This window comes from Anser anser (genome assembly GCF_964211835.1).
Source record: "Anser anser genome assembly, chromosome: 12".
NCBI classification, from domain to species: domain Eukaryota; kingdom Metazoa; phylum Chordata; class Aves; order Anseriformes; family Anatidae; genus Anser; species Anser anser.
Window position 1 is genome coordinate 22340779 of NC_139733.1, and position 27857 is coordinate 22368635.

The 27857-nt window shown below is 50.9% G+C and overlaps 1 protein-coding gene and 1 long non-coding RNA gene across 2 annotated transcripts in view; one reads left to right on the forward strand and one right to left on the reverse strand.

Annotated features, from left to right (window-relative positions):
- ITPR1 (inositol 1,4,5-trisphosphate receptor type 1) overlaps positions 1-17566 on the forward strand; it is a 170033-nt gene extending 152467 nt beyond the window's left edge. Inside the window, exons 59-61 of the mRNA XM_083796088.1 lie at positions 432-592; positions 11622-11783; positions 16168-17566. Coding sequence (XP_083652214.1) covers positions 432-592; positions 11622-11783; positions 16168-16254 — 410 coding nt within the window. The 3' untranslated portion in view covers positions 16255-17566. The remainder of the gene's footprint in view (positions 1-431; positions 593-11621; positions 11784-16167) is intronic.
- LOC310880385 overlaps positions 16869-27857 on the reverse strand; it is a 47621-nt gene continuing 36632 nt past the window's right edge. Inside the window, exon 3 of the long non-coding RNA XR_014571660.1 lies at positions 16869-27615. This is a non-coding gene — a long non-coding RNA (uncharacterized lncRNA). The remainder of the gene's footprint in view (positions 27616-27857) is intronic.

The following is a 27857-nucleotide window of genomic DNA, read 5'->3' on the forward strand; positions in this document are numbered from 1 at the left end:
CTGAGCCTTTGAGGCCAGTGCAATTAACTGACATGGTAGTGCAGAAGTTGCATAACACGTAGGCTGACAGAAGTAACCTTTGGAAGTTTGCTGCAAAGCAAATGTTGCATTTGGTATCATTTTGCCTAAAAATAGGAGATGTGTTATGAAATTCAGCTGTTTGCATACAAGGTAGCTACCTTTTTTTTAACCAAAAGTTTTCTGTTACATGTACCAAATGTGACCAGCGCTTGTAATGCCCTCTCTCCTCTCTCCCTCTTCCCTCTGTTAGGTGGCTGTCTGTTAGAGTTTATGCCTGTTATTCCATGTTCGTTTAGGAATGCTTGTGACTGTTAAGATCTGCAGCAGACTGTAGATTTTTTTTTCTTAGAGCTCATTTTCTTAGTCCCAGTTTGTAAATACTAAGAGTTATAAATGTGTCACTCTTGTAGGTTTGGAAAGAGATAAGTTTGATAACAAGACAGTCACGTTTGAAGAGCATATTAAAGAAGAGCACAACATGTGGCATTATTTGTGCTTTATTGTATTAGTGAAAGTAAAAGATTCAACAGAATATACAGGACCAGAAAGTTATGTGGCAGAAATGATCAAGGTGAGTTTTGAGTATTCTCTATTTTACTTTCTTTGTAAGCAAAGACTTGGAGCAATATTTTTCCTACAATAATAGGCTTAATCCAATGCCTTTCCTTTTCAAAGTGTCTTCTAAAGATATGTGTTTATGAATGTGCTTGGCGAGATAACTCGATAAAAGATAACACATTGATGGCACCACGTTGCAACGTGCTACAAATGGATGGTGCAGGCAGGGTCACCTGTGGGAGGCTACGTGTGCTGCAGCACAGCAATTTGCAGCTTCGTGGCTGCAGCTTCTCAGCAGCTGGAATACGCACGAGTGTGTGCCAGAGTAGGTGGCAGTGAGCAGGGACAGCTAGGTAGTCGCCGTGGTTTCAGATCGGATAAAGAAGCTATTGTTTTCAAAACTCATGTACTGCTGTTCAAAAGAATATTTTCACGTTGGTGGAAGTGCCTGAAGTATAATAAACAGTTTTTAACCTGTCCCAGCATAAACGTCTTTCAAAGACTTGTAAGTTTTGTTGTCATATGATCGTATGATTTTAGCTTACTATTGTAAGAAACTAAAATTAATATCTGCTCAGTTGTAATGCCTTTTAATGAGAGAATTAAAAGCCTCATCTCTGCCAAGTGGCAGGTTCAGTGCTCCTGGAATTAGATCCTAAACCCCAATTACTAATTTGTGTGTCTTCTGGCTGGTTAGCAAAAGCTGTTTCTGGTTTATAATGTTTAGTTGTTATTTATTTGCCTTCAGACAAATAAAAGCAGAATACTTGTCCTATTTATCTCTACAGTTTTTGCTGTGGAGGTGCAACCTTCCATTAAGTGGGGGATTTATCTCGGTCTGGTCAGAATGTAAATCTCACCAAGATTTCTTAGAGGTTAGACATGTTACTTTGGGGTCACTAAAGTGTGTGTCCTAGTTCTGGATTTCTGCCTCTGTAATGAGGGCTTAAAGAAATCTTGTGAGCAGTCACCTGACAGAGGATTAGCACAGTGAGATAACTAAGTACATCACTGCTGCCTCGATTATATTGCTCCCTTTATTTATCCCACTGCAGTAGGCATTACTTCAGGGGGGAAGCGTTGTACTCTTTAAAATGTTTCTGCTTGTAAAAGAATATTTTGTGTTGTGTTCAAACTAGTTTAAAAAAATGTTCAAACTGGCTAGCATTTTATTAACAAATGATTATTTCAGATTAAAAGCTTAACTTAGGTAAGAACCAAAAATTCAGTCTTTGAATGTGATTACAGTAATCACAAAAAATAGAAAACTTTTCCTAGAATTCCCATTCGTAGAAGTATCGGCAGCGGGCAGTTACCATGTGTTGAATGGGAACATGCATATGCACAGACCAAGTGTCTCACGCAGCTGAAATTTTGTACAGCTGCGTGTCCCAGGTAGAGGTTTTGAGCGTGTCTTGTGGCTGTTGCTTTTTGCATTTCAGGAACCAGTTTTAAATTGAGAACTGAGGGTTCTCAGGGTCTCGGTGCAATGCTGTTGAAAGCACGGTGTAACCGTACAAGCTGTGGAATGGGAAGTAAATTTGCTTTGCACATGAGCGGTCTGCCACAGCTCAGCCCGGGCATGGCTGGAGGAGCTGGGGCTGGGGCTGGCCTCACGCCGCAGTTCCCAGCAGCATTTTCCAGGGGCCGTACTCCTTAGGGCTGGTGTGGCCATTGACTCTGAAACTCAAACAATTTATTTCCGTTGTTGTTTAATATTAAAATGTTCGCGTGCTCTTTTCCACCCCAGAAAATCGGAATGTAAAACCTGCTGAATGTGTTTCTTTGTCAACCCTCTTTTAAATACTTCTGTAAAAGTCGGAAGCCCGTTTTTCTGCTGAAGGTGTGTCTAGGAGTAACTTACAGCATGGTTCGGTTCATCTTTTACTCAAGCCACCTGTATTTATCCCGTAAATCTGGAAGGACATGCAAAAGGAAAGTCTTAAATGTCAGCAGTTCCAGAGATTCAGATTCACCTGTTGAGGGTGAGGGTTTATTTTGTGTTTGTACAGAGTGTGAATGGGAACCTATGGCTGCTTAATGTCTGCAGCTACCAGATTCTCCTTGAACACCTAGTTAGTTCGTGGTTACACTTAAAAGGGACTTTTCCCCATGTTTTCAAACTGAAGGTGGCACTCTAACATCTTTGATACTGACATAGATGGGGCATGTCTTTTTCCATGGACTGTTATGCAGTACCATTGTTCAGCTGAAATCTATACCCATTTTTAGTAGCTGGGGGTAGGAAGCATAATGTGCTCCGAGTCATACTGTGATTGCAGAATACACCTCAAATATGCTTCACCTTTGTTCCGACTCCCAGCAAATATCCTTAGAAACATCTTGGATTTCTGCCTTTTGGCGATTTAAAAAAATAGAAAAATTACTTCTGCCATTTAGTACTTGTATTTTTTCAACACCACAGAACATTAAATAAAACAGAATTTAGGACACTAAAATGGGATTCACCATCAGCTGGTGAGTGCATCCAGTGCTGCTTGTACAGTGCTTTAGAGATATTTTAAGCATTGTGGTCTCAAAAGAATCCTGGACAATTTCACTTATGCCAAATAGTGAATATTCAGAAGCCTTAAGAGTGATCTTGAATTTTGATGTTCTCTAGTCTAAAAATAATGTGTACAGAGAGGCAGTTCTGAGGCTGTCCACTGAACTGGATATGGCAGAACTGAATCGTGCCCACAGAATTCATCTTGCAGCCTGCAGGAATCTGACCCAGTATAAAAATAAGTTGTAGCCAGGAAAGTTAATGATTAACTACAATTCTCTAGTGAATTTTATATTTTTTCACGGATAGAAGCTAACTAAGTTAAAATGCGGTGTGCAGAACGAAGTCAACAGTTAAATTGGGAAACGAAATTTAAGGAGCATTTTGAACACCATAAGCATGTACAAAATAAATACCAAAGAAACCACAGTGATCTGACAGAATCGAACGCACCGTGTTTCAGTACTGATTTGTAACTATACCTTCCATAATGCTTTTCTGTCCCGTGAGACCAATGTGGGCCCGTGTTTGTGCTTGTAATTCTGGGATTGTTTTCATTAAAGTTTCTGTTTGGTTGTGGAGCGCTGTTTGTTTGTGTACCGTAGCGTGGGAAGCCGTGCTGCATTGCTCGTGTAGCTACAAGTCGGGCTTTCTGATTAGCAGACCTGGAATTCATCGCCAGCCCGCTCCCCCGTAAATAGGGATAATGCTCACTTTCATCAGTAAGGTGAACACGTGCCCGCTGTGCCGCGTAAAGCTTGTGAGAGAGATTAGGAACCTTAGCTGGGAATTGCTGGAGAAATGCGAGGGGGAAGATGGGGTGGCTGGTGCCGTTTGATGTAAAGCTAAGCTTGCATCCACGCCCTCGCTGCTGCAGTGAATCATCTGCTGTCCTGCAGCTCTTAGCAGCGCTTCCAAGGTTGATAAGTTTATGGTTTGCAGGAGATGGCAAGCAGAAGCTTGGTACGAAGCAGATCACCCTCAAATTGCATTCTTGAGTGGTCTCGTAATGCCTATTTAATATCGCAGAAAGTACCCGAGGACGCGAGGAAAACCTCTGGTGGCAATAGAGCTGGTCTTTAATTCCCAGTGTTTATAAAGCCCTTCCGATGACCTGACTTGTGTTCATCTGGTAAATCACTGCAGATGTGCACTTAAGATAGCGAGGCTTCACGATAGATCGATGCCTTTTGAAAAGTGTTTATCTGGAAAGTATGCTAATTGTGCCGCAAAGCTGGTAGTCCAGCGCATCCTGCGTTTCCCAGGAACAAAGGCGTATGGTTCGGCTGCTGCATTGCTTTGTAGTCACCAGGGAAGATCAGGTGATGTCTGAATAATACCATGTGTGTAGGAGGTGGGGGGATCCACTTATCGTGTTGGCCAGACATTGACATCCACACCCAAATGACTAATGTGAACTTGGTGCAACTCCCTACAGATTAGTTCATTTAAATGTCTTATCTACCCATCCTCTCAGTCTTGAGAATTTCTTCTGCAGTTTTCTGCGTTTGCCCCCAGCTCCTGCAGCAGCCTCACTCGTATCTGCCCCTTTGGCACAGCTGTCTTCCGAGTCCTGGCAAAGCTCTGCTACAAACAGCTGTTTGTAGGCATTTATAATATGTTAAAAAAAAAAAAAACCTTCTCTGAAGCTTGATACATGGAGAACCACAAATACAAATCAGCTTTCTGTGCGCTCACAGGCTGTCGTGCTGCAGCTGCAGCGTACTGTCACTTGCATGGACAAATATTTGCATACACAACTCTTGCATACACTAAAATAAGGATTTGCATATACACCTTCACGTTGGTGTTTGATCAGAGTGGGTAAGAGCTGAGTGATTGTATGCACGCAGATATGCATATTAAAAATAGACTTGTTTGGAAGAGTTCATAACACAAAACTTCCTAACTAGCTCTTGCAATTTCCACAGACTTTTAATGTAGCGTTGTGCCAAGAAGGATCCATGTCATTAACCTCTGTTACAACACTGAGGCAGAGGTGTTAGGGATTGCCCAAGCTCACATGTCCAGATCTAGAGCGCTGAGTCCTGAACTTTAAATGGGATTGTGTTGTCATCTGAAAATGAACCATTTATAAATAGAAGTGATGGTGCAGATATCCTTAAAGGAATTTGGAATGGAAATGAAGGCTAAGGGTTTCCTTTTGTGCCTGAATTAATCTCTTTGTATAAAACTGGGCATTTAAATGTAGCGCTGGGCTTTCTTCTTTTGGTCTTGAGCTACGTGCTACCATGGTTGGAAAGTGTTTCTTCTTATCGAGTATCCAGTGTGGCCTGTAAATTCTGCCTCCCAATCAGCAACAGCAAGGTTTCAGTAGTCTCAAGCTTTAGAATTGCATTCTTCCAGAAGTGTGAGTTCAACTTGAAGCCTCCTTTAAGGAGTTAAGCCACGATTGTCGTGCTCTGCAACATGGCAGGAGCGTGTGATTCATGACATGCACGGCTCTCCCTGGTAATGGCTTTGAAGGGTTGCTGCCCCCAGGCCCCGGGCTGAGTACGCTGCAGCTGGAAGTGGCTGGGACTGGATCTGAACTGAAGCCCCTGCAGCAAAAACAAGTGGCCAAGGCATTGCAAAAGGGGCTTACCAGTCCCAGCGTTGGTGAAAGACGTGTGGCTGAGATTAGTCTAAGTGTTAGAACTTGGTCATGTTCGTGTGTAGTTTGTGCCTGGGAATCCTTTACTTTAGGGCCAAATCAAGTAGAAAAGATTTGTCATGCCTGTAGATTGTGAACAGACTGCAGGCACGGAAGAGAGCAGCCCGTACGAGTCTCTTGTATGCAGTTGTTGGGCTGTCAGTGGAGAGCCCAGGGCGTCAGAGCTGGGCACTGACCGCAGGCCGGGGAGCAGGAGGGCCGAGGAGGTCAGCGCTGGAGCTGATTGTGCTTAATTTGGTGTGGTATCTTCCAAACAAGCTGCATCTTGAGATACCTTACCGGGTTAGCTAACATAATTGCAGGGTTAAATAATAAATAATAGCAGGGGCAGAGAAGAGCCAAGAGGTGTGCTTGGCAGGAGGCCCTTGGCTGCTGGAAACTCTGCGTCACAGGCACGGGCCGGAGCGTTGGGCTTCGTTAGCCCAGCTCCTGGTTGCACCCTCGACACGAAAGGCAAGGCGCAAACGGGCAGCGCGGGGAGAGGCGCTCGGTCAGGCCGACCTTCCCCGCGCGGTGCCGGCGTGCCGGTCCCTCCCAGGCGTGCGAGGCGGCGTGCCTGCGGCCTTCACCAGAGAACACCCCTGCGCCGCCTTCCCGGGCCTTGGTCTTCCCCGATCAGTGACCCGGGCAGGGCCGTGCCCTGCAGGGAGCCTGCGAGAACAAAGGCGCGGTGGGTGGTACCTGGAAGGAAGGAGCCTGGCCTTGGGAGTGCTCTGATTAAATATCTGACATCCCTGCAGCGGCTGCAGTCGGGGGGGGGGCATTTGTCCTCCTTCACCTGTTCGGCACAGTGCAGGGAGAGGCGTAAGCCTTGCTGTTCTCCAGCAGCGCTCTCCTCTCCGACAGCGCCCAGCACAACTTCCTTTTGTGTTTGGAATTTTTTTTTCTTTCCTTCCCCTCGCCCCCAGCATCCTCCTCACGTCACCCCCTGGTGCCGAGGTGGCCTCGTGCCTCCCCAGCAGGCAGCCGGGTGCTGGCGCGAGACCCTGCCGGTGTCTGGGCTGCGGGCAGCAGCTTTGCAGCCCTGGGGGCACCTCGGGCTTCGCTTGGGCCCAGCGAGTCTCCATGCGCCAGAAAAAGGGTCTGGGTGGGCGACAGAAGCAGCGCAGGGTGCAGCGCAGTTCCCTGTTCGCATAAGGTGCTCAGAGAGGGCCGGGTCCCGACGCCCGCAGGGTACGCGCCCGCTCTGTCCTTGCTGCTGGAGCCCGGCCCCGGAGGGAGGGAGAGGGGAGCGCTGGGGGCAAAATAAACTGTTCTGTCTGCAGCCTGGGCCGCACGCGGTGAGGAGATGGCCGTCCCCTGAGTCATCGCCGCCGCTTCCTCCAGCCCACAAGTGCCCCCGGAGGCCCTGACCCCGTGCCGCGGGTGCTCCGGAGGCCACCCAGGCCCTTACCGGACATGTTGAGCAAGAGGAGGTGGGTCGCCGCAGCCGCCGGCAGCTGTTTGCTCAGGCTTTGCATGTTTAATTGTTTTGTCCTGCCCAACGGCTCGTGATGTAATACGCCCTACTTTAGTTAAAATCTAGATCCAAACAACCAGAAGTAGGTTGCTGCGAAGAGGTGGCACTGTCCGCTCGGAAGGAGCGAGGTCTCCTCCGGGAGCTCCCACCAGGGCCACCCGCCTCAGTCACGTTGAGCTGGTGGTGTTTGGTGAGGTAACCCCGCTTGTGATAAACAAACGGCCAGCTCCAGTGAGTCACTTCAGCAGAACTGTTACTGGGATGGATGGTGGGATCGTTCCTACGCAGATGTGGTCTTCTTCCACCTTTGGAAGCTGTCTGCCCTCCAGGTTCCCTGCTGCTGCCGGGCTCTGCGCCAGTGCAGATGCCACTTCTGTGCTATAGCAACAGTGAAAAAGGAGATTGATTTATTATTATTTTTTTATATATGTGTATCATTAGCCTCCAATTTAAAGACACAGGTGGGGCTTGAAACTATTCTTAGCGTGGAGTGGGGGCACCATCAAGTTCTTCGTGAAGAGGGGAGAAGTCGATTTGGTGTGGAAGAGGTGACGGTAAGCCCTTGGCAGAAGGGAGAGAGAGAGCCTGACGTGGGGCTTTTACCAAGAAGCACAAAGAAGAACCACGAGGGGTTGCATCTTGCCACAAACAAAACAACGACAAATTGCACAGAGCTTTTCAGTTTCAAAGCACTTCCAGAGCTGTTCATTAGGTGTGGGATTTTTAATGACACGTGACAAATTGAAATCTGCTGCCATCACCTCCCCTGACTAAGCAGAGGCCTGCTGCGCCGGCTATCGGGATTTATTTTTTGACGAGCACCGAATCAGCCTTTCAGCACCCTATAAATATTAGGCAGGGCAGTAGCTGACAGAACGGAGGCCCAGAATAGGAGCGGCGACTTCCTCGGGGCCGGCGGCGAGGCCGAGCCCGGCTGCGCCGTTAGCGGCCGCCTCGTGCCCGGGGAGCGGAGCTAATGCAGCTCCTGGCACGTTCCGCGCCGAGGTCGCCCCGGGAACCTTTCTTAGAATAAACTCTTCGGCAGAAGCAGGGAAGAGCGGGCACTTCTCAGAATGAATTGCATCTGCATCATGCAACGCAGCTTCCTCTTTTTCAAATTTCCAATCATGGACGTTTTAAGAGACTGGTCAGCATCGCCCCCATGTCTGAGATTTAATGATATTTGCTTTACAAGAGGGACTTTTCCAACTTTACCTAGAAAAGAGCTAACCCGAAACCCAGCGCTTGTGGTTAGCCAGCTTCCGTCAGTGGCTGTAGGCAGTTCGTCTGCTCAAACAGAGGAAGCTGCGACTGTGACGGGAAGAGGGAGCTGACTGCACACCAGGATCGCGGTGCCTCGGCTTGCAGGAGGACCACAGCAGACAGTGCATAACTGCATCGGTATGCGGGGTGCCAGCAGCCGCCGAGGGCGCGCGGCAGCCCGGTGGACAGGCAGGGGAACGGGATGGAGGCCTGGGCTTTAGGGCTCGCCTGGTGCCTTTAAAAACATACAAACAAACAAAAAAAAACACCTACCAAACCTCGAGTGAAGGATGTCAGGCTGTATCTTTAAAGGCACCCTGGTGTTCAGTTAAAGTTCAGCAGAAACTAGATCATCAAGATATAAATCTTTTATTCAACCCTGAATAGCATTTCTCTGCAGACCGAGCGCTGCTGGGAGGCGCGGGGCCGGGGAGCCGGGCTGGCTGCGCACACCGGCCCCGCGGGCCCCCCAGCAAGCGACCTTTTCACATTCCTGCTCGGTTCCGTTGCCACCATCTCCGCCGAAGGCATCGCTGTCAATTATTTAAAAGCCCCCCCAGCAGCCAGGGACGGGCGTTGGGGCAGAATCCAGCACCTCAGCAAGGTGCGCCCAAGCTCCCGGGCTTCTTTCTGCGGAGCGGGGGGCGGATGGGAGAAGGGGCTGGAGGTCGCCCAGGCCAGCAGAACGGCCGGCAGGGCCTCGCAGGCGTTCCCCTCGCCCTGTCCCTGCCTGCGCAGGAAATTCCCAGGTGCCCAGGCTCGCTCTTGGGCAGGCAGAGCAGGCGCGGGGCGCTGTGCCCCGTCCCGGGGGCCGTTCCTGCCCTCCCACCTCAGGAGGCCGACAGGGAAGCCATCGGTCTTGTCGCCTTTTCGTCAGCCTTCTCCTTTCTCAGCTCGCGGAGTTCACGTGGATCACTTTTATTTTTAATCCTTCACCGTAGCCACGAGAGCTACAGAAGGTATTCTGTTGGTTTGTTCAAGTGAAAGCCGAGATTTGATTTCCCATACTGAAGGGACTTCAAGAGCCGGGGCTTTCAGAAAGCCACTAAGCACAAAACTCCAGCAGCAGCTCCAGCCTCTGCTCGTATCGCAAAGTAGAAAAGGTTTGGGGTGTTTGTTAACGAAACATCACGGGTAGGGAAAAGGTGCCGGCCCCGGGTCCTGCTCCACGAGCGGGACGTACGGATGAGGGCCTGGGAGCACTGTGGGCAGGGAAAGCTCACCCCTTTGGGAGCGAGGGTAAGAAAATATTGCCACGGCGAGTAAGGGACGGGCAGGAGGTGGGCACAGCTGCCAGGCTCTGCTCTTGGGTCTGCCTGCAAGCTTCAGGACGTGGCCTTGGGGTCCGGGCCAGCCTGTGAGTGTAAATTGCGTTTTAGTCCAATTTGCTCTGTCCTTGAAAATGTTTAGCTTCGAGGACAGCAGGGAGGGGAACAGCAATTTCTTAGTTATCCCCCTGCCCCGTTCGGGGAAGATGCGTTGTGGCAGTAGTGAACGCAAGCGACAGGGCTGCCCGCTCGTCCCTAACCCGGTGTTTTACTCCTGCTGGAAGCACGCAGTGAACTGCTGCCCGTTACTGCTCTTAAATCTTAGCTGTGGGACTGTCTTTCCCTAAAGTCCAAAATATTTTGGCACTTGTCTTGATAAAGGCATGTTTTTTGTATATATATTTTTTCTTTTATTAGCAGAAACCATCTGCCCTGCAAACAGAGATCAGGAGAAAAGCCTTTCTGGCAGTTTTGCATCATGTGGGAATCCTGTGTTGCACTGCATGGGAGAGGGCCTAATTTATGCCTTTTAATCTCTGCAGTAGTAAACTCCAAGCAGATCAGAAGCAACTAATTTAAGATGATGATTCTTGGCAAGAGATCTGAATTGCAGAAAGGCCGTGACTGTGACTCTCCGTAGAGGTGCGCAGCCCTCATTTCAGCACCGTGCATGCTCCTGGAAAAGACTGAGCACGGCGGGGGGGCAGAGAGGTGGGGGAGTGGGGTTGAATTAGAGGTTTAGGCAGGCGATGGCAAAAATCCAAAGCGAGTTCACAGTGCCATAAAAATAAGCTGTAGTTTTGAGAAAGTGCCCAGCCCGGCCTGCGGAAGCGCTGGGAAGTTCCCCCAACTTTGGTTGGTGTTGATCGGTGGTGCCGAGCGGCCTTTGGTTTGGGATGCTGCTCGGCCAGTAGGCTGTTAGCAGCTCATCTGGTCCGTCTGAAACAGGAACAGCTGCTAAATGTCACCTGTGAGAGCACACATCCTCCTCTCGTCCTGTGTTACCTTCACTTCCATTTTAGAGAGCATCTCCAGTGTGGGAGGGGAACCAGACTAGATAGGAAACCAGCGCTAAACTTTAGGTGTCGAGATGCGGTACGCACCCCTCCGCCTCTTTTGTGGCTTTCTATTCCGTTCCTGCTTTTATTTTTAACGTCACTGGCGTGTAAGTGAGGGTATGTGTGAACCTCTGTGTACATATTAATAAAACCAAGCATCTGTCCGCTAAGTTCCTGACCGTACCTTGAGCGTGGAGCATCAGAGACTTTATCTCTGAGTGAAAACTTGGTTATGAGCAATACATTGCAATTTAACCTGTCCACACGTTTTAAATTGAACCATCTGGTCATAACGTGGATTTTTTTCCTTTTTCATTAAAAAGAAGGTATTTCAACTGTAGAAGCATTTTGAGGTAGAACACGGTTCCTTCCAGCAGAAAGCACAGCCAAGCTTTGCTTGACCCAAGTAGAAAAACCAACTGCATCAGCACAAAATTTCAACAAACGTGAGTTAGAAAACTGTAAGGTGGCAGCAATTTGCTAGCACTGGGAAGTGCTTTGTGCTGACGTGAAGCGTGGTTGGTTTCTTTCTCCGATGCCCATGTCTCACACTGAAGTGCAGCTGGGAAAGAAACGGCTGCGGGTTATGAGCTGCTGGAAAGGAAAAGCCAACGAGAAGAGTGAGTTTTCAGTAGGTACGCCTGGAGTGCCTCATTGCCTCTAGTGGGCAATTTTGCAACCTTCCCAGTGAGATGGAAGTGCTGCAGGGCTCGTGTCCCTGAGCAGTGCCCCAGCGTGGCGCTGTGCTCCCCGCCGCCCGGGTGCGGGCTTTCCCACGGCGAGCGCTAATGACAAACCTGTGCCTGATCCTCAGGAGCGAAACCTGGACTGGTTCCCCCGGATGCGTGCCATGTCTCTGGTCAGCAGCGACTCGGAAGGAGAGCAGAATGAGCTGAGGAACCTGCAGGAGAAGCTGGAGTCCACCATGAAGCTGGTGACCAACCTCTCTGGCCAGCTGTCAGAGCTCAAAGACCAGGTAAGGGAGACCTGACGGTGGGCGTGCAGGCGCACACACACACACAGGTGTGTGGGCAGCTCAGAGCTCCTGCGCGCCTCTCTTACCAGCGGCCTTTTGCAGCTCCACGGACTCTGTGAGCCCTGTGCAGCACTTCTCTAAAGTAACTCGTGTTTAGGAAAGCAGTGAACAAAAGCCATCCTCCCAAAGCCCAGTACCACAGCACACCTGCCTGGCAGCGCTGAGAGAACCAGCGTAGCCTAAAGTGGCCCCCTCCTGAAAGGAAAAACTTGCATTGAAAACTCAAAGCTGACATTAATTGTAGTCAGTTTTCACCAGCGCAGGTCGCCTGTATTTTTTTTGTTTATATTTTTGTTGTTAATACACCTTCTAACCCCAAGACATGATCCTGTAAGTCAGAGGATATTGAGAAAAGCGTAGTGCTGCTGCGCGGACCTCAAAACCCACTGAGAAACTGGAGAAATTCTTGAGTGGTTAGCTTGCAGTGGTCTCCTTCGTGCTACAGCCACACTGCTCGTGCAGATAAGAGCCTGCTACTGTTAGGCTTAAACCTACAGCACAGGCGTACCCACAGAACTGTTTTGCATTGCGTGTATTGCTTCTGCTTAACACGAGAACCCTGGATAGACCTCTGGTAGTTCTTCAGTGCAGCAGTTCTTGGTGCAATGAGAGTTTGAGATGTGTTAACTTCTGGTTTTGTCCATCTCCTTCCTGCATGTAACTGCGATCAATGGCTTTAAGTGTTTTGAAGTTGTACTTCTTGTGTAAACATTGTTCTTTCTGGGAGAGGTTCGCAACGGATTATTTAAGATAACGTGAAGCTGAAGTAATAGCTGATCAGAGACAACATCTGTGAATTAACTGCACCGTAGTTTGTAACTCCTCGTAGCTGACGTTTCACTGACAGCTGGGACAGGGTAGAACCCTCCAAAAACAAGAGATCTGGGTGGAGGAAGGTTTCAGCTGGGTTGCTGTGGTCACTGTCACATTGCTCTACAGAGAAGTACTGGAGGTTATGCTTATCCGTACAGCACATACAATTTTAAGAAAGGAGAGGAGACCCCCTATATCCCCAAAGGGACGTGGTGACCGCTTCTCCCTGCCCTGTGTGTGCCCTTGTGTTGGCTTTGCACTCGCCAAAATTTCCCTCTGAAGGGGAGTTCAGTGAGTGTTCAGTGAGTACCCCCAGCTAGTCATTTGTTAGCTCCCTACTCCCATCTTCTGTACAAACAACCCCAACTCCAGGATTAATTACAGATGCTTAATAGGCCGTGCCTCCTTTTTTAAATGTTTCATTAGGGTCAGAACAAATAGCCACTAGTAGCTTTTGATGGCACAGACGGCGCTGTCCCGGGAGTCCCCTTGGTTTTGCTGAGGAGCGAGGGCATTGCTGGGATCGCTCCCTGCCCAAACGCAGCGATGGCCCTGCAGAAGCCCGGCAGGCAGCAGCGGTTCCCTTCGTGTTGTCTGTATGGACTGCAGCCTAACTGGGAGCAAAAGGACAAAATGCTGCTGCTCGCCCTGCGGAGCCGTTTGTGGCAGTCAAGTGACTAGCTGCTTGTCTTCGTGGATCAATAACCGACGGCAGGCGGTTCAGTTAGCTGAGATGGAGAGAGCTGCGCTGGATGAAGTGGGTTGTGGGCTTGCACATGACAGTATCCCAGGGCAGTCGGTGGCGTTGTGGAGGGCAGAAACGGCCAACGAATTTGGTTCATTATCAGAGTTGATCTACCTACTGCACAATAGTCGGCACGGCTCTCTTCAGTACTAACCTGATGCCTGCTTCCCACCCCTACCCCGCTTTGGCCTCTTTCCTGCTCAGGCAAGTCGCCCTCGTGGGTGCCTGCTTGGGAAGACGGCACCGACGGAGACCCGGCGCCCCGGCTTCCGATCACGCTCTGCTCTTCTGATGAGCGGGGCCTTCCCCAGCGCCCCGCGGAGCACAGGGAGGGATTAGTGTCGGCCTGAGAGCAGGAAATCTTGCTGCTCTTGGCTGTAATTAGTTTTCAGACACCGTGCCACGGACCCCCATGCTCCAGTTGGTTTTGAGGGCAGAGGATAGAGGCAGTTGCTCTTTTGTCTGGGCTCAAATACTTGCTGGGTAGTGTTTTTGCTCTTTTGCCTGGAAACAATTATCTTGAAACATGTGTCTTATGTCTTCCTGTTGAAGGGTCTGACTCAAAGTGGTCTGCAGTCAACAGGAGTCTTTCCATCGACTGAAGCCAGCTTTGGATGAACGCATTTATTTCTAAAGCTTGCAGCTCTTGGCTGCCCAAGCACTAAAAAAACCTTCTTGCTCTTTGTGAAAATACGAATGAAGGATTTAGCTTTTAAAGAGCTATTTGACTGTAAAAGCAAAAGAGGAAACCAGCTTCATTAATGTTGTGATAGCTTTTAGGAATTCCCCTAAGTACCGTTAGTGAGAGAACCCTGCTTTGGCTGCAGGATGCTCCAATTATGTGACAGAACTGGTGCGTCCCTCCTCCCGGTTAGGAACTGTCTCCAGGAAAAGGAACTAGCTCAGGGAACTTCTATTTGTATTTATTTTCTTGCAATCAAATAAAGGGCAAGCCTCTCATTCATCTGCTGTTCAAGCCCGTTGGGTTTCTGCAGAGAGTGTTTAAAGCCGAAGTGCAGCGTGCCCGCTCTCTGAAACGGGAGTAACGCACCGAGAGCCGGTTAAATCTTGATGGTCTTCTGCGCAAAGAGCTCACAACACAACCGTCTGCGGCAGCAGGGCCTTAGCTGTAGTCATTCAGACGTCCTTCCCAACGCTTCCTATCTCAGCAAGCGAAGGCACCGCAGGAGACGTCGGCGTCTTTGGAGCCGGGCCTTGCCCCCGTCCCGCACCCCGCCCGCGCCGGTGCCGGTGCCGGGCACGCAGCAGGGGAGGCGAGCGCTGCGGGCTGCGTGGCACGTTGTGCGTGTGCGGCCGGGTCCTGCCCACGCAGCTGGCACATGCGGCGCTCGCGCTGCCGGAGTCGGTTCCAACTCAGAGGTAACCTTTGGAACTGGGCAGAGCGCACCTACGTAACCGCACGCGGTTATCTGGGAGCCCAGCTGGACTCGGCTGAACTGCGCGCCCCGTGGTTTGGTTTTGTCGTTTCGTCCTTTCGGCGTCGCTCACCTGCTCGTGGCCCCCCCCCCGGCAGCTGGCAGCTCCCCTGCCAAGCGTTGCGCGGCTCCTGTTGGTTTCCAGGCCCCGGGCGCAGGTCGCTGCGGCCGCCGAGCCCTCGCAGCAGGCTCGCTCTCCGCATCGGTGGGGTAGGGACGGAAACTGCCCCATCGTGCAGCCCCATGCCTCCCGGACAAGAGCCGTGCACTTTGCAGGCTGAGTAACGTTCTGCATGGGCATTGCGTTCGTGTTCCTGTTTCCAGAAGGCAGGGCCGGCTCCTTCTAAGTGCGCCTGTGTCAGAGCGCACCATCTCTTTGGGATTTCACAGAACACGAAAGCTGCCTCGTGCAGGCCCGTTACATTGCTCGCTCCCCGTCCTTTCCTGTTTGTACTTCACGTGTCCTCTGAATCACTCTGTGTGAAATCAGGGCTCCTGGTTTGCTCAGTGAAACTAATTAATGGAAACAGGCGCCTTTAAAACGCCGGCCTCGTCGCCTCCTTGCGCTGCCAACTTGTGGGTTATGTTGGAGGAGAAGTCCCAGCTGGCCCGGCAGGAGAGCAGCGTGCCTGCAGAGACCCCTCTCTTCCACTCGCCTACTCCTGCGAAGCCTCGGGAGCTTTTTGTGAAAGTAGACTTCCAAAAGTATGTGACAGAGAACGCGAGGTGTGACCTAGCCTTGTGAGAGTGTGGTAACTTTTCTTAAAAAGTAACAGAAAATAACAGTTCTGCCTCCCCTTTGGTCAGGCGTTGAGCAAGGCACCAGGCTGTAATCGAGTTTAATTATGGTTTCGGGATGAATGTCGGATTTCAGTCCTTTCCCTGGTGAATAAGCGAGCGTAATTATACGCACCCGGCCCGTTTAGGTGCCGAGCCTGGCGGTGCGCGCGGTGCTGCACGGCCTGTGGGACGCCGAGGGGCTTTCGGAGGCTGCCCGGCGCTGCCTGTTGTGACCAAGTCCTTTTCCCACGCCGGGCTCGCACCTGAGCACTCGCTGCCTCTGAAACGCAGGGCCTGGGACGCGTGTGACACTGCGAGCTGCGAGGCGGTGACAGCAGCGGGTCGCAGATCTCCCCGTGAGCTCCCGGGCGGGTTCGGAGTCACCTTTTCCACCCGCTGGCACTTGGCTGGCGGAGCGGGCAGGAGCGCGTTACTTGCAGAAAGCGGATTTCAGCCCAAACCCTGCCCACAGAGCGCGGCGCCGGGGCACTCTGCGTGCTGACGCACAGGAAGCGGCTAGGCCTAATGAGCAAACTTTTTAATTTTCCAGATGACCGAACAGAGGAAGCAGAAACAGCGCATCGGTCTCCTAGGACACCCTCCTCCCATGAATGTGAACCCACAGCAACCAGCGTAAGTCAGAAGGGTCACTTCTCCCTCTCGCACCGACATGAATAATGCTAAACGAGTTCAGATCCAACCACTGAGGCTGCTTCTGTGTATGTTTAGTTCATTTTGTACATACCCTGTTTTTATACTGTATGTATATGACTGCTACTATATAAAGTTTTGGGCATACGTATTGTAATTAGAACTGTTGGCACACGAAGGAGGGCAAACTTGTGCCAAAACTATCAAAATTGCCTTTTTATTGGAAGGACTAAAGAGAGCACCTGAATTGCACTTGAAAAGAATATTTGACTATGTGACATGTATTTTGTATTTAAAAAAAAATAGAATAGCTAGTATTTATGTTTTTATACAATTGTGCAATATGACTTATGCAATCACGATATATTTGTAACTCCTGAATGTCCTAAAGGGAGTGCACATCTTTGAATCCGGTGTGTTAGTACAGTGTAATAAATGGTATAAAATTACAGGTGTAAATGAGGCTGCTGCAAAATTGTGTTACTGGTGATTTTTCATACCCTTGGACATTTTTGTACCATGTGTGTAAATATCTTGCAATGCCATTATCTGTTGCCTCTTCCTCCCAGAGATAACGCTGGGAACCCACGAGCTGTTAAATTGATACCAATTAAACCAAAACCTTACCTTGAAGCTTCCAGAGGAGGAAAACAGGAGGTATTTTTTCAAGCGATTTCTTCAAAGTACTGAGGCTAGAAGAGCTCAGATACCAATTTTTTTTAAATGCTAAGATTTCTTAAAGGGAACTTTTTATGCAAAATGAAGTTTAGGATGAGTATGCACTACTGGTGAGTCGGTGCAGTCTCTTACTGGCATTTTGTGCCATGACACCCGAGACCTATAACGAGGCTGTCCAGGCTTTGCATTCCTCAGTGTAGGATCCTTTCCTTTTGTTTTTTTGTTAGAGACCTCTGTGCCTGCTAAAGCTTCAGCAGACAGGCATTGCACCACCTGAAACGTGAACTATCCCGTTAGGACTGTAGCTGAGCACTGACATATGTAATACTTGTGAGAGAGCCACTTGTTGTGAGGTTGTTTTGTCCCACCCCTTTCTCTCCCTCTCCCCCTCCATTTGGTCACTTTCTTTGGTTTCTGATTCTAGAAAGTATGAGAGGAACTTCTTTTTTTTTTCTTCAATCTGTTGCATAGTTTTATACATGGACCTCATTTTACAAAAGCTAACTTCTCTGCAATACTGTCAACAAAAAAAAAAAAGAAAGAAAAAAAGCTACAAACAGAGCTATGAAAATTTGTAAATGCATAAATATAGGTATTTAAATAAATGATGCAAAATACTACGTGCTCGCAGGCTGCTGGTGGTTTGTCCCCCCTCCAGGGCGGGGGGTGGCTCTGCTCGGTCTCACACTTGCCCGGGCGCCCGGGAAGCTGCTCCGAAGGGGCCTTGCAGGCAAGGATCGCGCTCGTCCGTGCCCAGCTCTGGGGGCAGAGGTGGGTCTGGAAATCGCAGAGCCAAGTCATCCCTCCTCCGGCAGAGGGGCACTGCCGCCCCTGCGGCCTCACGGGAACGCTCTCCAGTTTCTGACACTTCAGACTTGGACTGCTGATATTTTGGGCATGGCATCCTCTGGCTGAGGGGGAAAAAAAAAAGGCGCCAGTTCCACGGTGTGCGCAGGAGCGCTGCTGACTGTCTGTTTGATGAAGATGTAGCAGGAACCACCTGGTACCATTAATCATCTTTAATCTGGTAAGCGAACACAACTGTCTGAAAAGGGCGCGTCTCCCTGCCACAGGTCATCGCAAAACACCCACCAAACGCATCCCACGGAGGAGGGGAATCCTGACCTGCAGTCTCCGAGCCAGAGATCTGCTGGTGGTTCTGTGACTACTTCACCACACATCGTTTCCATACGTATCCCAGTAAACGCTGCCTTCTCTGCAGCCGCTGGCTGCCAGCAAGGTGCATGCACAGGGAACGTGACAGATGCAACTGCTATCAGGGGTTGTGCAATAAAGGGAGGAGGATTTCATTTTCTCTGAACAGTAGAGACATGCATCTGACTCACTTCTTCCCTTCGTGCCATCCGGGGATAAACACACACACACACACTGTCAGGCTTCCTGGTGTTTCCCGCAGTTCAGGTGAGAGGGAGGAGGCTCCGCACTCGCGGGGGGGAGGCAGGAGAGCCTCCAGCAGGCGTGAGCCCCATGTGGGGCACGGACGTGCAGCCCTGCTTTGTCTTTGCCTTAAAAAGGCAAAAATAGCAGGCGCTTCAGCGAGAGGCGCAGACCTCGGTGTGTGCAGCGATCCGTGTGACAACCAGCTGTGTAAAACCTGCTGTTTTCACGTGTGGTTGTCATTTCCCAGGAGATGCGGTGAGATGCAAAAAGCTTTTTCCCCCGAGCTCCAGCTGCAGCCGGGTGCCTGAAGCGAAGCGAAGCCCCCCTGGCGGCAGGGGGCAGGGGGCAGGGGGCAGGGGGCAGGGGGCAGGGGGCTGCGTGCCGGGGCCTGGGGCTGGTCCCGCATCCCGGCCTGGCGGCGGTTCTGGTCGGCAGAGGAGCGCTGCTGTCTTCTTCCTGCCCTCCACCAGCAAGCGTAGCACTCACTTCTGGAAATTCATTTTCATGACAAAATTTCGCCTATTCCCACCACGTTGTACTTTTCTCTTCTTGCTCCGTTTGGCTTCCAAGGCTTTTTGACTTTTCTCTCCAGCCTGCATCACCTGGGATGTGCGACCGCTGCGGCCGTGGCTGTGGCAGCAGGGGGGGGAGTGGACAAAGCCCCCAGCGTACGGCGCTCGCGACCCCACAGATTTTGGGGGTTCTTGCCTGTGTAGGGTTTTGGTTCAGGGCTGAGGGCTGGCACCTCGGGGCACCTGGTGACGGAGCTCCAGCAGAGCTGCCTCGGGGAGCAATTGGACTGCCGCCTTGTCGGGGTTCTTGTCCCCAAAAGCTGATTGTCTGTTGAAACTACAGAAACGTTTATTTGCTATTTGTGGCCTTCAAAGTGAAAAAAAAATCTCCAAAACCTAGGACTAGACTCTAATGACGCCCATGGGCCTTTGCTGCCAGGACCTCAGAGGCCGAGTCCCTTGAGGCGCCGTGGGATGCGGTACGAGGTTCCCGCTGTCCACCCCTGCAGCTCTTGTAGCAGCTTTTCTCAGAAACGTCAGAAATGAGCTGTCGTCCTGCTCGGGGAAACCTCCACGAACGGTGAGATGGGCGCGCACCGCTCACTTGGAACAGCTCCGAATATCGGCACGTTACTTCAAGGAACAGAACCGGCGCTGCCGGCCGCAGCCAGAGGCGTGTGCGCAGGAGCCGGCCTGCTCTTGATCAAAGCCCCGGTTCCGGGGTGGCCAGGAGGAGCGGCTCCTCCCTGCCCCACTGCTTTCCCCTCAGCCCACAGCCGCGCGTGTCAGCGGTCAGCCGGAGGAGAGGAAGGGGAACCGGGCACCCCGGGGCTGGCTACGCAGGAGGAGGAGGGCTGCGGGGGCCACCTGGGAGCGTGGGTGCTCCTGTGGCCAAGTTGGCTCCAGGCCGGACACGTGGGCCCCGCTCCGCTCCAGCTGCTACCCCCGGGACCCCTCCTGGAGGGCCTTTAGTTGGGTCGCACCTTCAGGAGAGTGGCGTGGACGGGGCAGAGGGGGCGGGAGGAAAGCAGGAAGGATTTCGAGATGCGGGACGAGGTGACTCGTGAGGAACTGGAATTGCGTGGTCTCGGAAACAGGGAGTGGGAGAGGAAGCAAGATTTCCCGAGTATTATCCGAGAGGATGCAACCACATCTGCGGAGGATGTGAGGGGTAGAAACTGCCCGGCTGAGAGCCCAGGAGGTTTGGGTCCCTCACGATGGAGAACTTTGTGACTGAGAACGCTTCCCTGACCGCCAATAAAACTAACGATGCCGTGACGCTTCCAGGTGGCAGTTTAAGGATTAGGTTAAAACTTGGGCGTTTCCACCGGTCTTGCAGGCATCTGTGATCGCTTAGCTTGGAATCTGATTTTTTAAAGCAGGGCTGCTGTATCTGAAAGTTTGGGAATACAATTCCTTCGTCTTAAACGAGAACTTTCATTCTGAGGTGAAAATGAAAGTGACCTTCCAAAGAGGAAGGAACAAAAAGAATCTACCAATTTTTCTAATAATGGAAAGTCCTCGAGGGGAAGGATCTCCGTGCATTTTTCAATTTGCATGAATGGCTGAATCTGTGGATGAGAATTTTCGTTGCTAATGAAGCGGGTGACATGCTAATCAAGGCGATGCAAATAACTGCTCAGAAAGCACAGCCCTAGCACCCTGGCCCCGAGACGGCTACAACGGCAAATCCTCGCCTTGCCCTCAATTTTGCAGCAAATTGGCACAGGGCAGGACAAAGGAGCCTGGATTACAGTCTCGGTGCTCGCGGCAGGGACTCGCGATGGGGCGCGTGTGATGGATACCTCGTTACATAATGGAGTCTTGATTGATACTTTGTCGGGGAAGTCATAATATAGCTCCCTATAACAATTCAACTTGTCTCCCAGAATGGGAAATGCTCCTACACACATGCTTAACAGGTTTTTTTAAATTGCCTATTGTATTTCTGAACAAGAGAAACTTATTTGGAGTACTTTCCCTTTTACGTTTTCAACATAAGCATCTGAAGACGTTGCCGTGTGTGTTCTTTGTGCCGCTGCGGGCCCCTGCGGCAGGCCGCTCTGCGCGGCGTTACAGCGGTGCTCGGGACGTGCGGCAATGCACGAGCGTCCGAACTCCGACCGCACCGGGCAGCTGCTGCGGGACGGGGCACGACAGAGCTGTAACCCCACCAGCGGGTCTCCGGGGGGGAGATTTGTGTTCTCAGCGGGGACCTCCTGGTTCGGAGCCGATGTGGCCGTGCTCTCCTGGGCTCTGATGGGCGTTCGGTCTTGAAAGGCAAATTTCCTGCCTCTCACCGGTGCGGAGCGCGACCTTTACGCTTAACGCAGTAAACGGCGTGACCCGTGTTCAACTTTGAACTTGGTCAGTGGAAGAGGTTGGTATTTGGAGTCAAATCGGTATCAGCACTCTGCCAGTGCGAGGCTGGCACTTTAACCGAGGGATAAATGATACCTTCAGGGGAGATGCAGTATTTGTGTGTCCGTTTTTTTATTTACTACCTTTCCAACCTTCTTTCAGACTAAACATGTTAATTTGATGAATGTCAAAACCACCCACAAGTAAACCGAGTTGTCCCATCCAGTAGGCTAATGTCAATTTGTTTTTAGTAACTAGCAAGGATGCTGGAAAACCCCTATAAAGATTTCATTTTTAACAAAAAGTACCAAAAACTCCACCAGTTTTGCATCACAAAGTAGTGGTTAAAGTAAAGATTTGAGTAAAGCAGCATGTCTGTGGTTTTTGTGGGTGGATGCATCTCGGAATGACTATCAATCTGTCAAAGGGGAGATCTGCATGTCATCTCTGCATATGACAAGCAAAATCTGCAGTGACAAATATCTTTCCAGTACTCGGCTACACTGCGAGCTTCATAACCTTGCTGCCAGCCAGCATAGTTAAGTCTTGTCAGCACAGGAACCCACTTTTTTTTTTTTTTGACAGAGTTTAGAACTAACTGAGATAACCGAGGAAGGAAAGACAAATATGGAGCAGTGCTCTGAAGATGCCATCAAACACCACAACCAGCGTGCTTAGTCATATAGAAATTCAACTATGATACGCGCACAGGAGGTGCCATGCCGAGTAGCCGTATTAGACCAGCTAGCCTACTTCTAGCATGCTCTCACGAGTTTTTGGGACTCTTCTCTACTGTAGTTACATGTGTGAGTGGGACACCTGGAAATGAAATTGTGTAAGGCTGGAACGGAAAATTAAAAAAAAAAAAAAATCAACTCTACCAAATCAAGGTAGCTCTGGGGAAGTCTGAGTACAGATGCAATTGGAACTGGAACTAGAAAAGTTTGCAGAAAGAAAACAGAGAACACCGATCGATTTAGACCTCAGCTGCTGTAGGAGGATGCACAAAGCCTGCTGCGCTTTTGTTGCGTGTCGCGAGAGCGCAGTGGCAGCGCCCGGAGCGCGGTGCCCCGGCTGTGACACTGCTCAAAGCCGCTGCTGCAGCTCGGCTCCGCTCGCAGCTGGAGCCGCTCCTTCCCGCGCTCGCTTCTCCGTGGGAAAGATGGAAGTGGTTTGTCCCAGTGCAACACAGCGAAAATTTCTGAAATTTCAAAAATAATCACGAGATGGGAAAACCATCCTGTGCCTAGCTGCAGTCACAATCCCAGGATGCATTCATTGTCTGTGTGAAAACAAGCTGACAGCTGGATAAATTGCCTTAGGCCAGGTGCTTCCCCAGGAGCACACGGAGCAGGAACAGCCAGACTTATTTCGAGTCAGCCTTTTCATCCACAAGAGCTATCATCCTTCAGATTCATCTCGCAGCTTTCTCTCGCCCATTATTCCTCCTCTGCTGTCTGTTCTCACCCTGGCACTCCAGCCTTTTCTTCCTTTCTTTTTTTTCCTTTCTCTCTGTTGTCTCATTTCGGAATGACTTTGCAGCTCTCACTTGCACAGAGCACTTCCTTTGCCTGGAAATGGTACTCAGTCCTAAGGGAAAGGCTAGAATCGAAGCCTGTTTACTGGTGCTTTTTCAGATGATAATTTTGTTTTCACTTTCCATCCCTAGCACTAAGTAAATACACAGAGCGCTGAATCTGAAGGCAGCAGAGAGTGGAATTTCGTATCCGTTCCATGTGTTTCAATACGACTCTTAAAATAGTGAAGATGGCATGTTATGATTTCCATTTCACTTGTGTCCGTAATACTGTTTTTACACAACAGAGATGGAAACACAATCTGTTACGTCTGTAAGAAAGTTTTACTTATGAATGATAGGAGCAATGTAGTACGCAATTAAATTGCAGTGAGAAAATTGTATCCCCTCAGTGCTAGCATACCTGATAGTAGTTAAAATTTGCAGTTGGCCTCTATTTACACGCCAGGGGAATCTTCACAGCAATTTAATCCCAGGATGATTCATTATTCGTGAACCAGCAGAACCATTACAATCCACTAGCACGGCTACCTGCAGGATCCAGACCACGGACTATCTCCCAGTGGTTCCCATCCCCAGCCCCATAACTGGTGGATAATCTGCTCCTCGTTTCCACCAAGAACCTCTCCCCGTGACTGCAGCTTTAGTGTGGACTTCGGCAATACGTCCCAGTGACTAACTGCCTGAACCGTACTGCTCGTCTCCAGTTCGAATTTTCGCAGCCACTGAATCTCGTTCAAGTACGAAAGGTCATCCCTAGGGCTTAGGAGACTTTTGCACAGAGTGATCTGGATTGCGTTCACTTAGATCTAGAGCTGACAAGAGGCTTGGGTTATCTAAACCCAAAATGCAGAGCCTCAAAGCTCCAGACTCGTCCTGAAGACACCCCAGAGCCTTCAGCTGCTCTGTGTCTGGCAGAGCGAGGACGAGAGCGAACAAAACCCTCCCGTGGGCACGGCCAGACAGGGGCGGATTGTCCGCAGGGAAACGCTGTGGGTGGGCCTGCCCTGAGCCTGCTCCCGACGGCGTGCGTCTGTGGCTGCCAACAGGAGCCTGCTCTTCTTTTTCCTGGAATTAGGAAGTGGGAGGAATACCAGGAAACGACATCCAAAGCCTGCTCCATGTAAATGCTGGGACGAGAGTTGGAAGCGCAGGTTCCTCGCAGTGCCTTTGATGTCGGCGCCGCCAGGCCGCTCCCGGCTTCCCTCATGGCCTGCTGCTGATGCTCTGCAGGGCGCCAGCGGCGTGAGGGCACCCGGGCAGGGTGGCGGCACGGCAGGCCACACCGGGCAGGACGGCCTCATGGCTCCTCGGCTGCTGCCACCCACAAATGGCCGCCGGGCCTTCGTGCTCGCTGCGCGCCCCGGGCCCTCCTCCTGGCTGCGCGCCGCCGGCCCTCTCTGAAGCGTGACCGGCAGGTGCGGGGCACCGGGGTGGCTGCGAAAGGGCTCGGCAGGCCCCAGCAGGGGCTGGTGAGATCCCAGGAGTGCGGGGACGCACCAAGGGCAAGCCACGTGGGAAATACTCAGCTTCCCTGAAGTGCGTGAAGCACTGGGGTGTGAGCACATGCAGGCCCCGTGCCAGGCTCCTGGTGCTGACTGAGACCCAGCGCCTGCGTCACCCTCTCCGTCCACCAAAAAGCACCGCCGGACTGTGCCCGAGACCTGCTCCTAGACACCTGCCTGCTGTCCCAGCTCCTCAGTTCCTGTTCGTGGCCCTACCCGGGGCAATCTGTGCTTCAGCAACACCCAGGGCCCCGCAACTTGCACGCACCCAAGCCCCTGCCCGCGTGAGCGGGCGTGTTCCCAGAGATGGGACAGGGAGCGGGCCTGCGTGCAGTTGCTGTTTGAGTGAATATGGATTAAAAATAGTTACCATAGCCTGGGGCAGGCATGGGCAGTGGTTTCTGTAGCGCAGAGCAGTGTGCCAGCCGATCTCACCCGGGGGACAACAGCGTCAGATGGTCCAAAGCAGGACACGTGCCAGGGGAAGGCAGGCGCGCCTGTCTCGGGGATGCCTCGGTACCCAGAGCTTTCAGGCACTCGCTACCTTCGTGGCTGCCCTGTGCAGCCACCCTTCTCCTCCCGTTCCCCGCCTGGGAAGCCCAGACCCCAATTTTGTGGCTTGAGTGGGTGACAACACGGTGAGAACTGAAACTCTCAGATTTTTGCTTTCAGACCTTTTGTGAGACTAGTCCCTAGCTCAGACTTTCTGTGGGTCTAGTACTCAGCCTGGCAGGACAGCAGGGAGAAGCCTTACTCCTCACCCATATCCTCACCCTATTTATGAGCAACCCCGCAGAAGGGAAGGTCACCTGCCTGTAAAATACCTGCAGTGCTACCGCCAGCCTCTCCCAGCTGCACTCTTTGGGAAAGCAGGGTTATCTCTGCCTATGCCAAAACCAGATTTTTTAAACTGGAAAAATAAATAGGCAGACCATTAAGCTTTCCTGAACCAAAAAAGCAGAGGTGGTGCATTAAATCGTGCAAGAGCAAGCCGGGCAGACAGGATGAATCAGAGGGACCAGTGACAACACGGAGGAGGAAAGCCCTTCTGGCAGCGCGCCACGATGAGGCAGAGCTCCTATTGCGTGCATTCCCGCAGCATCCTACCCACCCACCTGACAAACCCTTTCAGTCAACAATGAATAACAGTGGGAAGCCGACGACCAAAGTCCTTCATCTGGCAGCTCAGTTGTCTCATTTGGGGTGAATATTAAACACGCTATCTGAAAATAAATTGCTCTCAAATTCGGAGTTATCGCATTTTGGCTTGCCTGGGGTAGACCTGTGATTCAAGCCTCTCGTCTGTGAATGGGAAGCGTGCATAAACGCGTAACCCTATATTAGCAGAAGAGAAATGTAAGGTTGCCACCTCCAGAAAGGAAAAGCACCTGCTTGCAGTTACAGAAGAGCACACAGGTCAGCGGTGGTGCTGAGCCCGGCGCCCCCAGGCAGGCCGGCAGCAGGCACCGCGCAGCGCCCCGTCCGCGGGCTGCCTGTCCCCGCTGCGTGCAGCTGCCCGCGGGCCTTCGTCCGGCGTGTTTACTGTAACCACAGGATGAACAGTGCGCATAAATTACTGTATTTACACTGCGTTACACCATTACTCGGTGGTCCTTGGAACGAGCTTCGCTTTTAACTCAAAATCGAGATAGAAATAATATAAATCATTAACCCAAGAGTCCTGCCTAAACAAACACATCACGCTCTCCCAGCGCATACGCCGATGAGCGTGCCCGAGCCCTCAGGGAAGCGCTGTGAGAGGAGAGGGCCCCTCCTGCCCTCTCCTCGCTGTGGCGGGCCATGCCGCGGGCTGTCCCCGTGCCGCAGCGGTGACCGTAAAGGTTGAGGCCGGCGCAGGCTGCTGCACCCAGCGGCACCGCTCGGCCGGGCTGCGCCGGCTAATTGCCACCGACCCCGTGACAATGAGGTAATGTCTCTGACTCCCGGGTCAGATAAATACCGCTCATTTTAGAACCACCAGACATGTTACTGAAAAACAGATAGGAAGCAACCAAAAGTCCCCCGATCGGCTGAATACAAGCTCCACTACAACTATTACTCCGGGCCTTAATTTGAATGCTCGCGTTTTTCCTCCTAACAGACATTAAGATGCAGCCGCAGAACGTGCCCAGGGATGCTCGCATTGGTTTGCAGCTCACATTTTAACTCAACTTTTTTTTTTTTTTTTCCCGCTCCAGCTGTAACTCGGCAATGTTAATTTGCCTGGCACTTTGCACCAGCTGCACAAAAGCTATTTATACAGGAAAGGGGCAAATATTTTCTACACCTTCTTTGACCTTCTCCCACATTCCTCTACTACCAATTTCTTTTCCGCACGTTTTGGTGGTAAGGGAGATTCCTTGCTTTGGACGGTGGGTGCAGACCTCTGCCGTGTTTCTGCACGTACCCATCACCTGTGCACCAGCACCAGTGGTATTTGGGGCTGTCTTGCATGACTGCAAGAGTTTCCTGCTGAACACAAAGATGCACGACCGATCCACTTTTTTTGCATTTGTTTGTCTTCTAAAAACGCTTTTCAGAGGCTAACAGCTCTAGAGAAGTTTCACCTTCTTGTGCAGCACGTCTGTTTTGTTCTGTCATCTAGCATTGTTCGTTATTAGTCACTGCTTTGGTAGGGAACGCTGGGTTACCCGCACGGAGGCTGGTGCTGACCTTCTGTGCACGAGCCTGAGCACAGGCGTGCCGCTCTGCCTTCCTTCCTCGCGGGCGAGCCACCCTGCGGGGACAGCCGATTCTAGACCCAGAAAATGTGTTTACTACAAAAAGCAGCCATTAAATAGAAGAATTAGCACAACAAACTTGCAAGCATTTAGAAAAGTCATTGGTACGTATGGCAACCACTCGTTGAAACATTTTAAAAGAAAGCTTTAAACCTTCCATTTTCAGATCAGACATTTACCTTACAAAATCTCCAAAAGTACTCTTCCTAAACGTAAGTTACCAACTCCCAAGGAAAAGAACCAAAATGAGTGCAGCTCCACCAGCTCCACTCACTTCTGCATTCACTTAGGAGGAGGTCGGACGAGAGGTTTTTTTGCACGGAGCAGGGCAGCAGATTCGGGAACTGGCCAACCCCACGAGGTCGTACTGCTCAGACAGGACACGCAGGGCATAAGCAGGAACTCAAAGGCCAAGCCCCGCGAGGTTCTTCATTTATTGATCTGGCAAGAAACGCCTGCCCATGCAAACCTAGGCTTTAATACGCTGGTGGTTATTTTGAGGGGAAAAGGCAGTGGCAGTTTCTTCAAAATCCCTTGGTGTCTCAGTCGTGTGAAAATACCGAAATGGCAGAAAATCTTTCCCCTCCAGGCTGGCACAACCTGGATGTTTGACTTAAAAAATGAGTGTGCTGGTTTTATTTTTGTTGTTGCGTTGTTTTTGTTTCCCACCCCCCCCCCCCCCCCCCATTTGATTCTTGTTAATAATCATTGTCCTTTCCCTTATTACTGGAACAAGCACGAGCACATTTGAATTACGTTACGCTGTTTTAAAGAGAAATCATTTCACATGCTTTCACTATGCATAGTCCCTCTCAAAGGATGTTTACGTAAAGCACAACTTAAACATCAAGCAT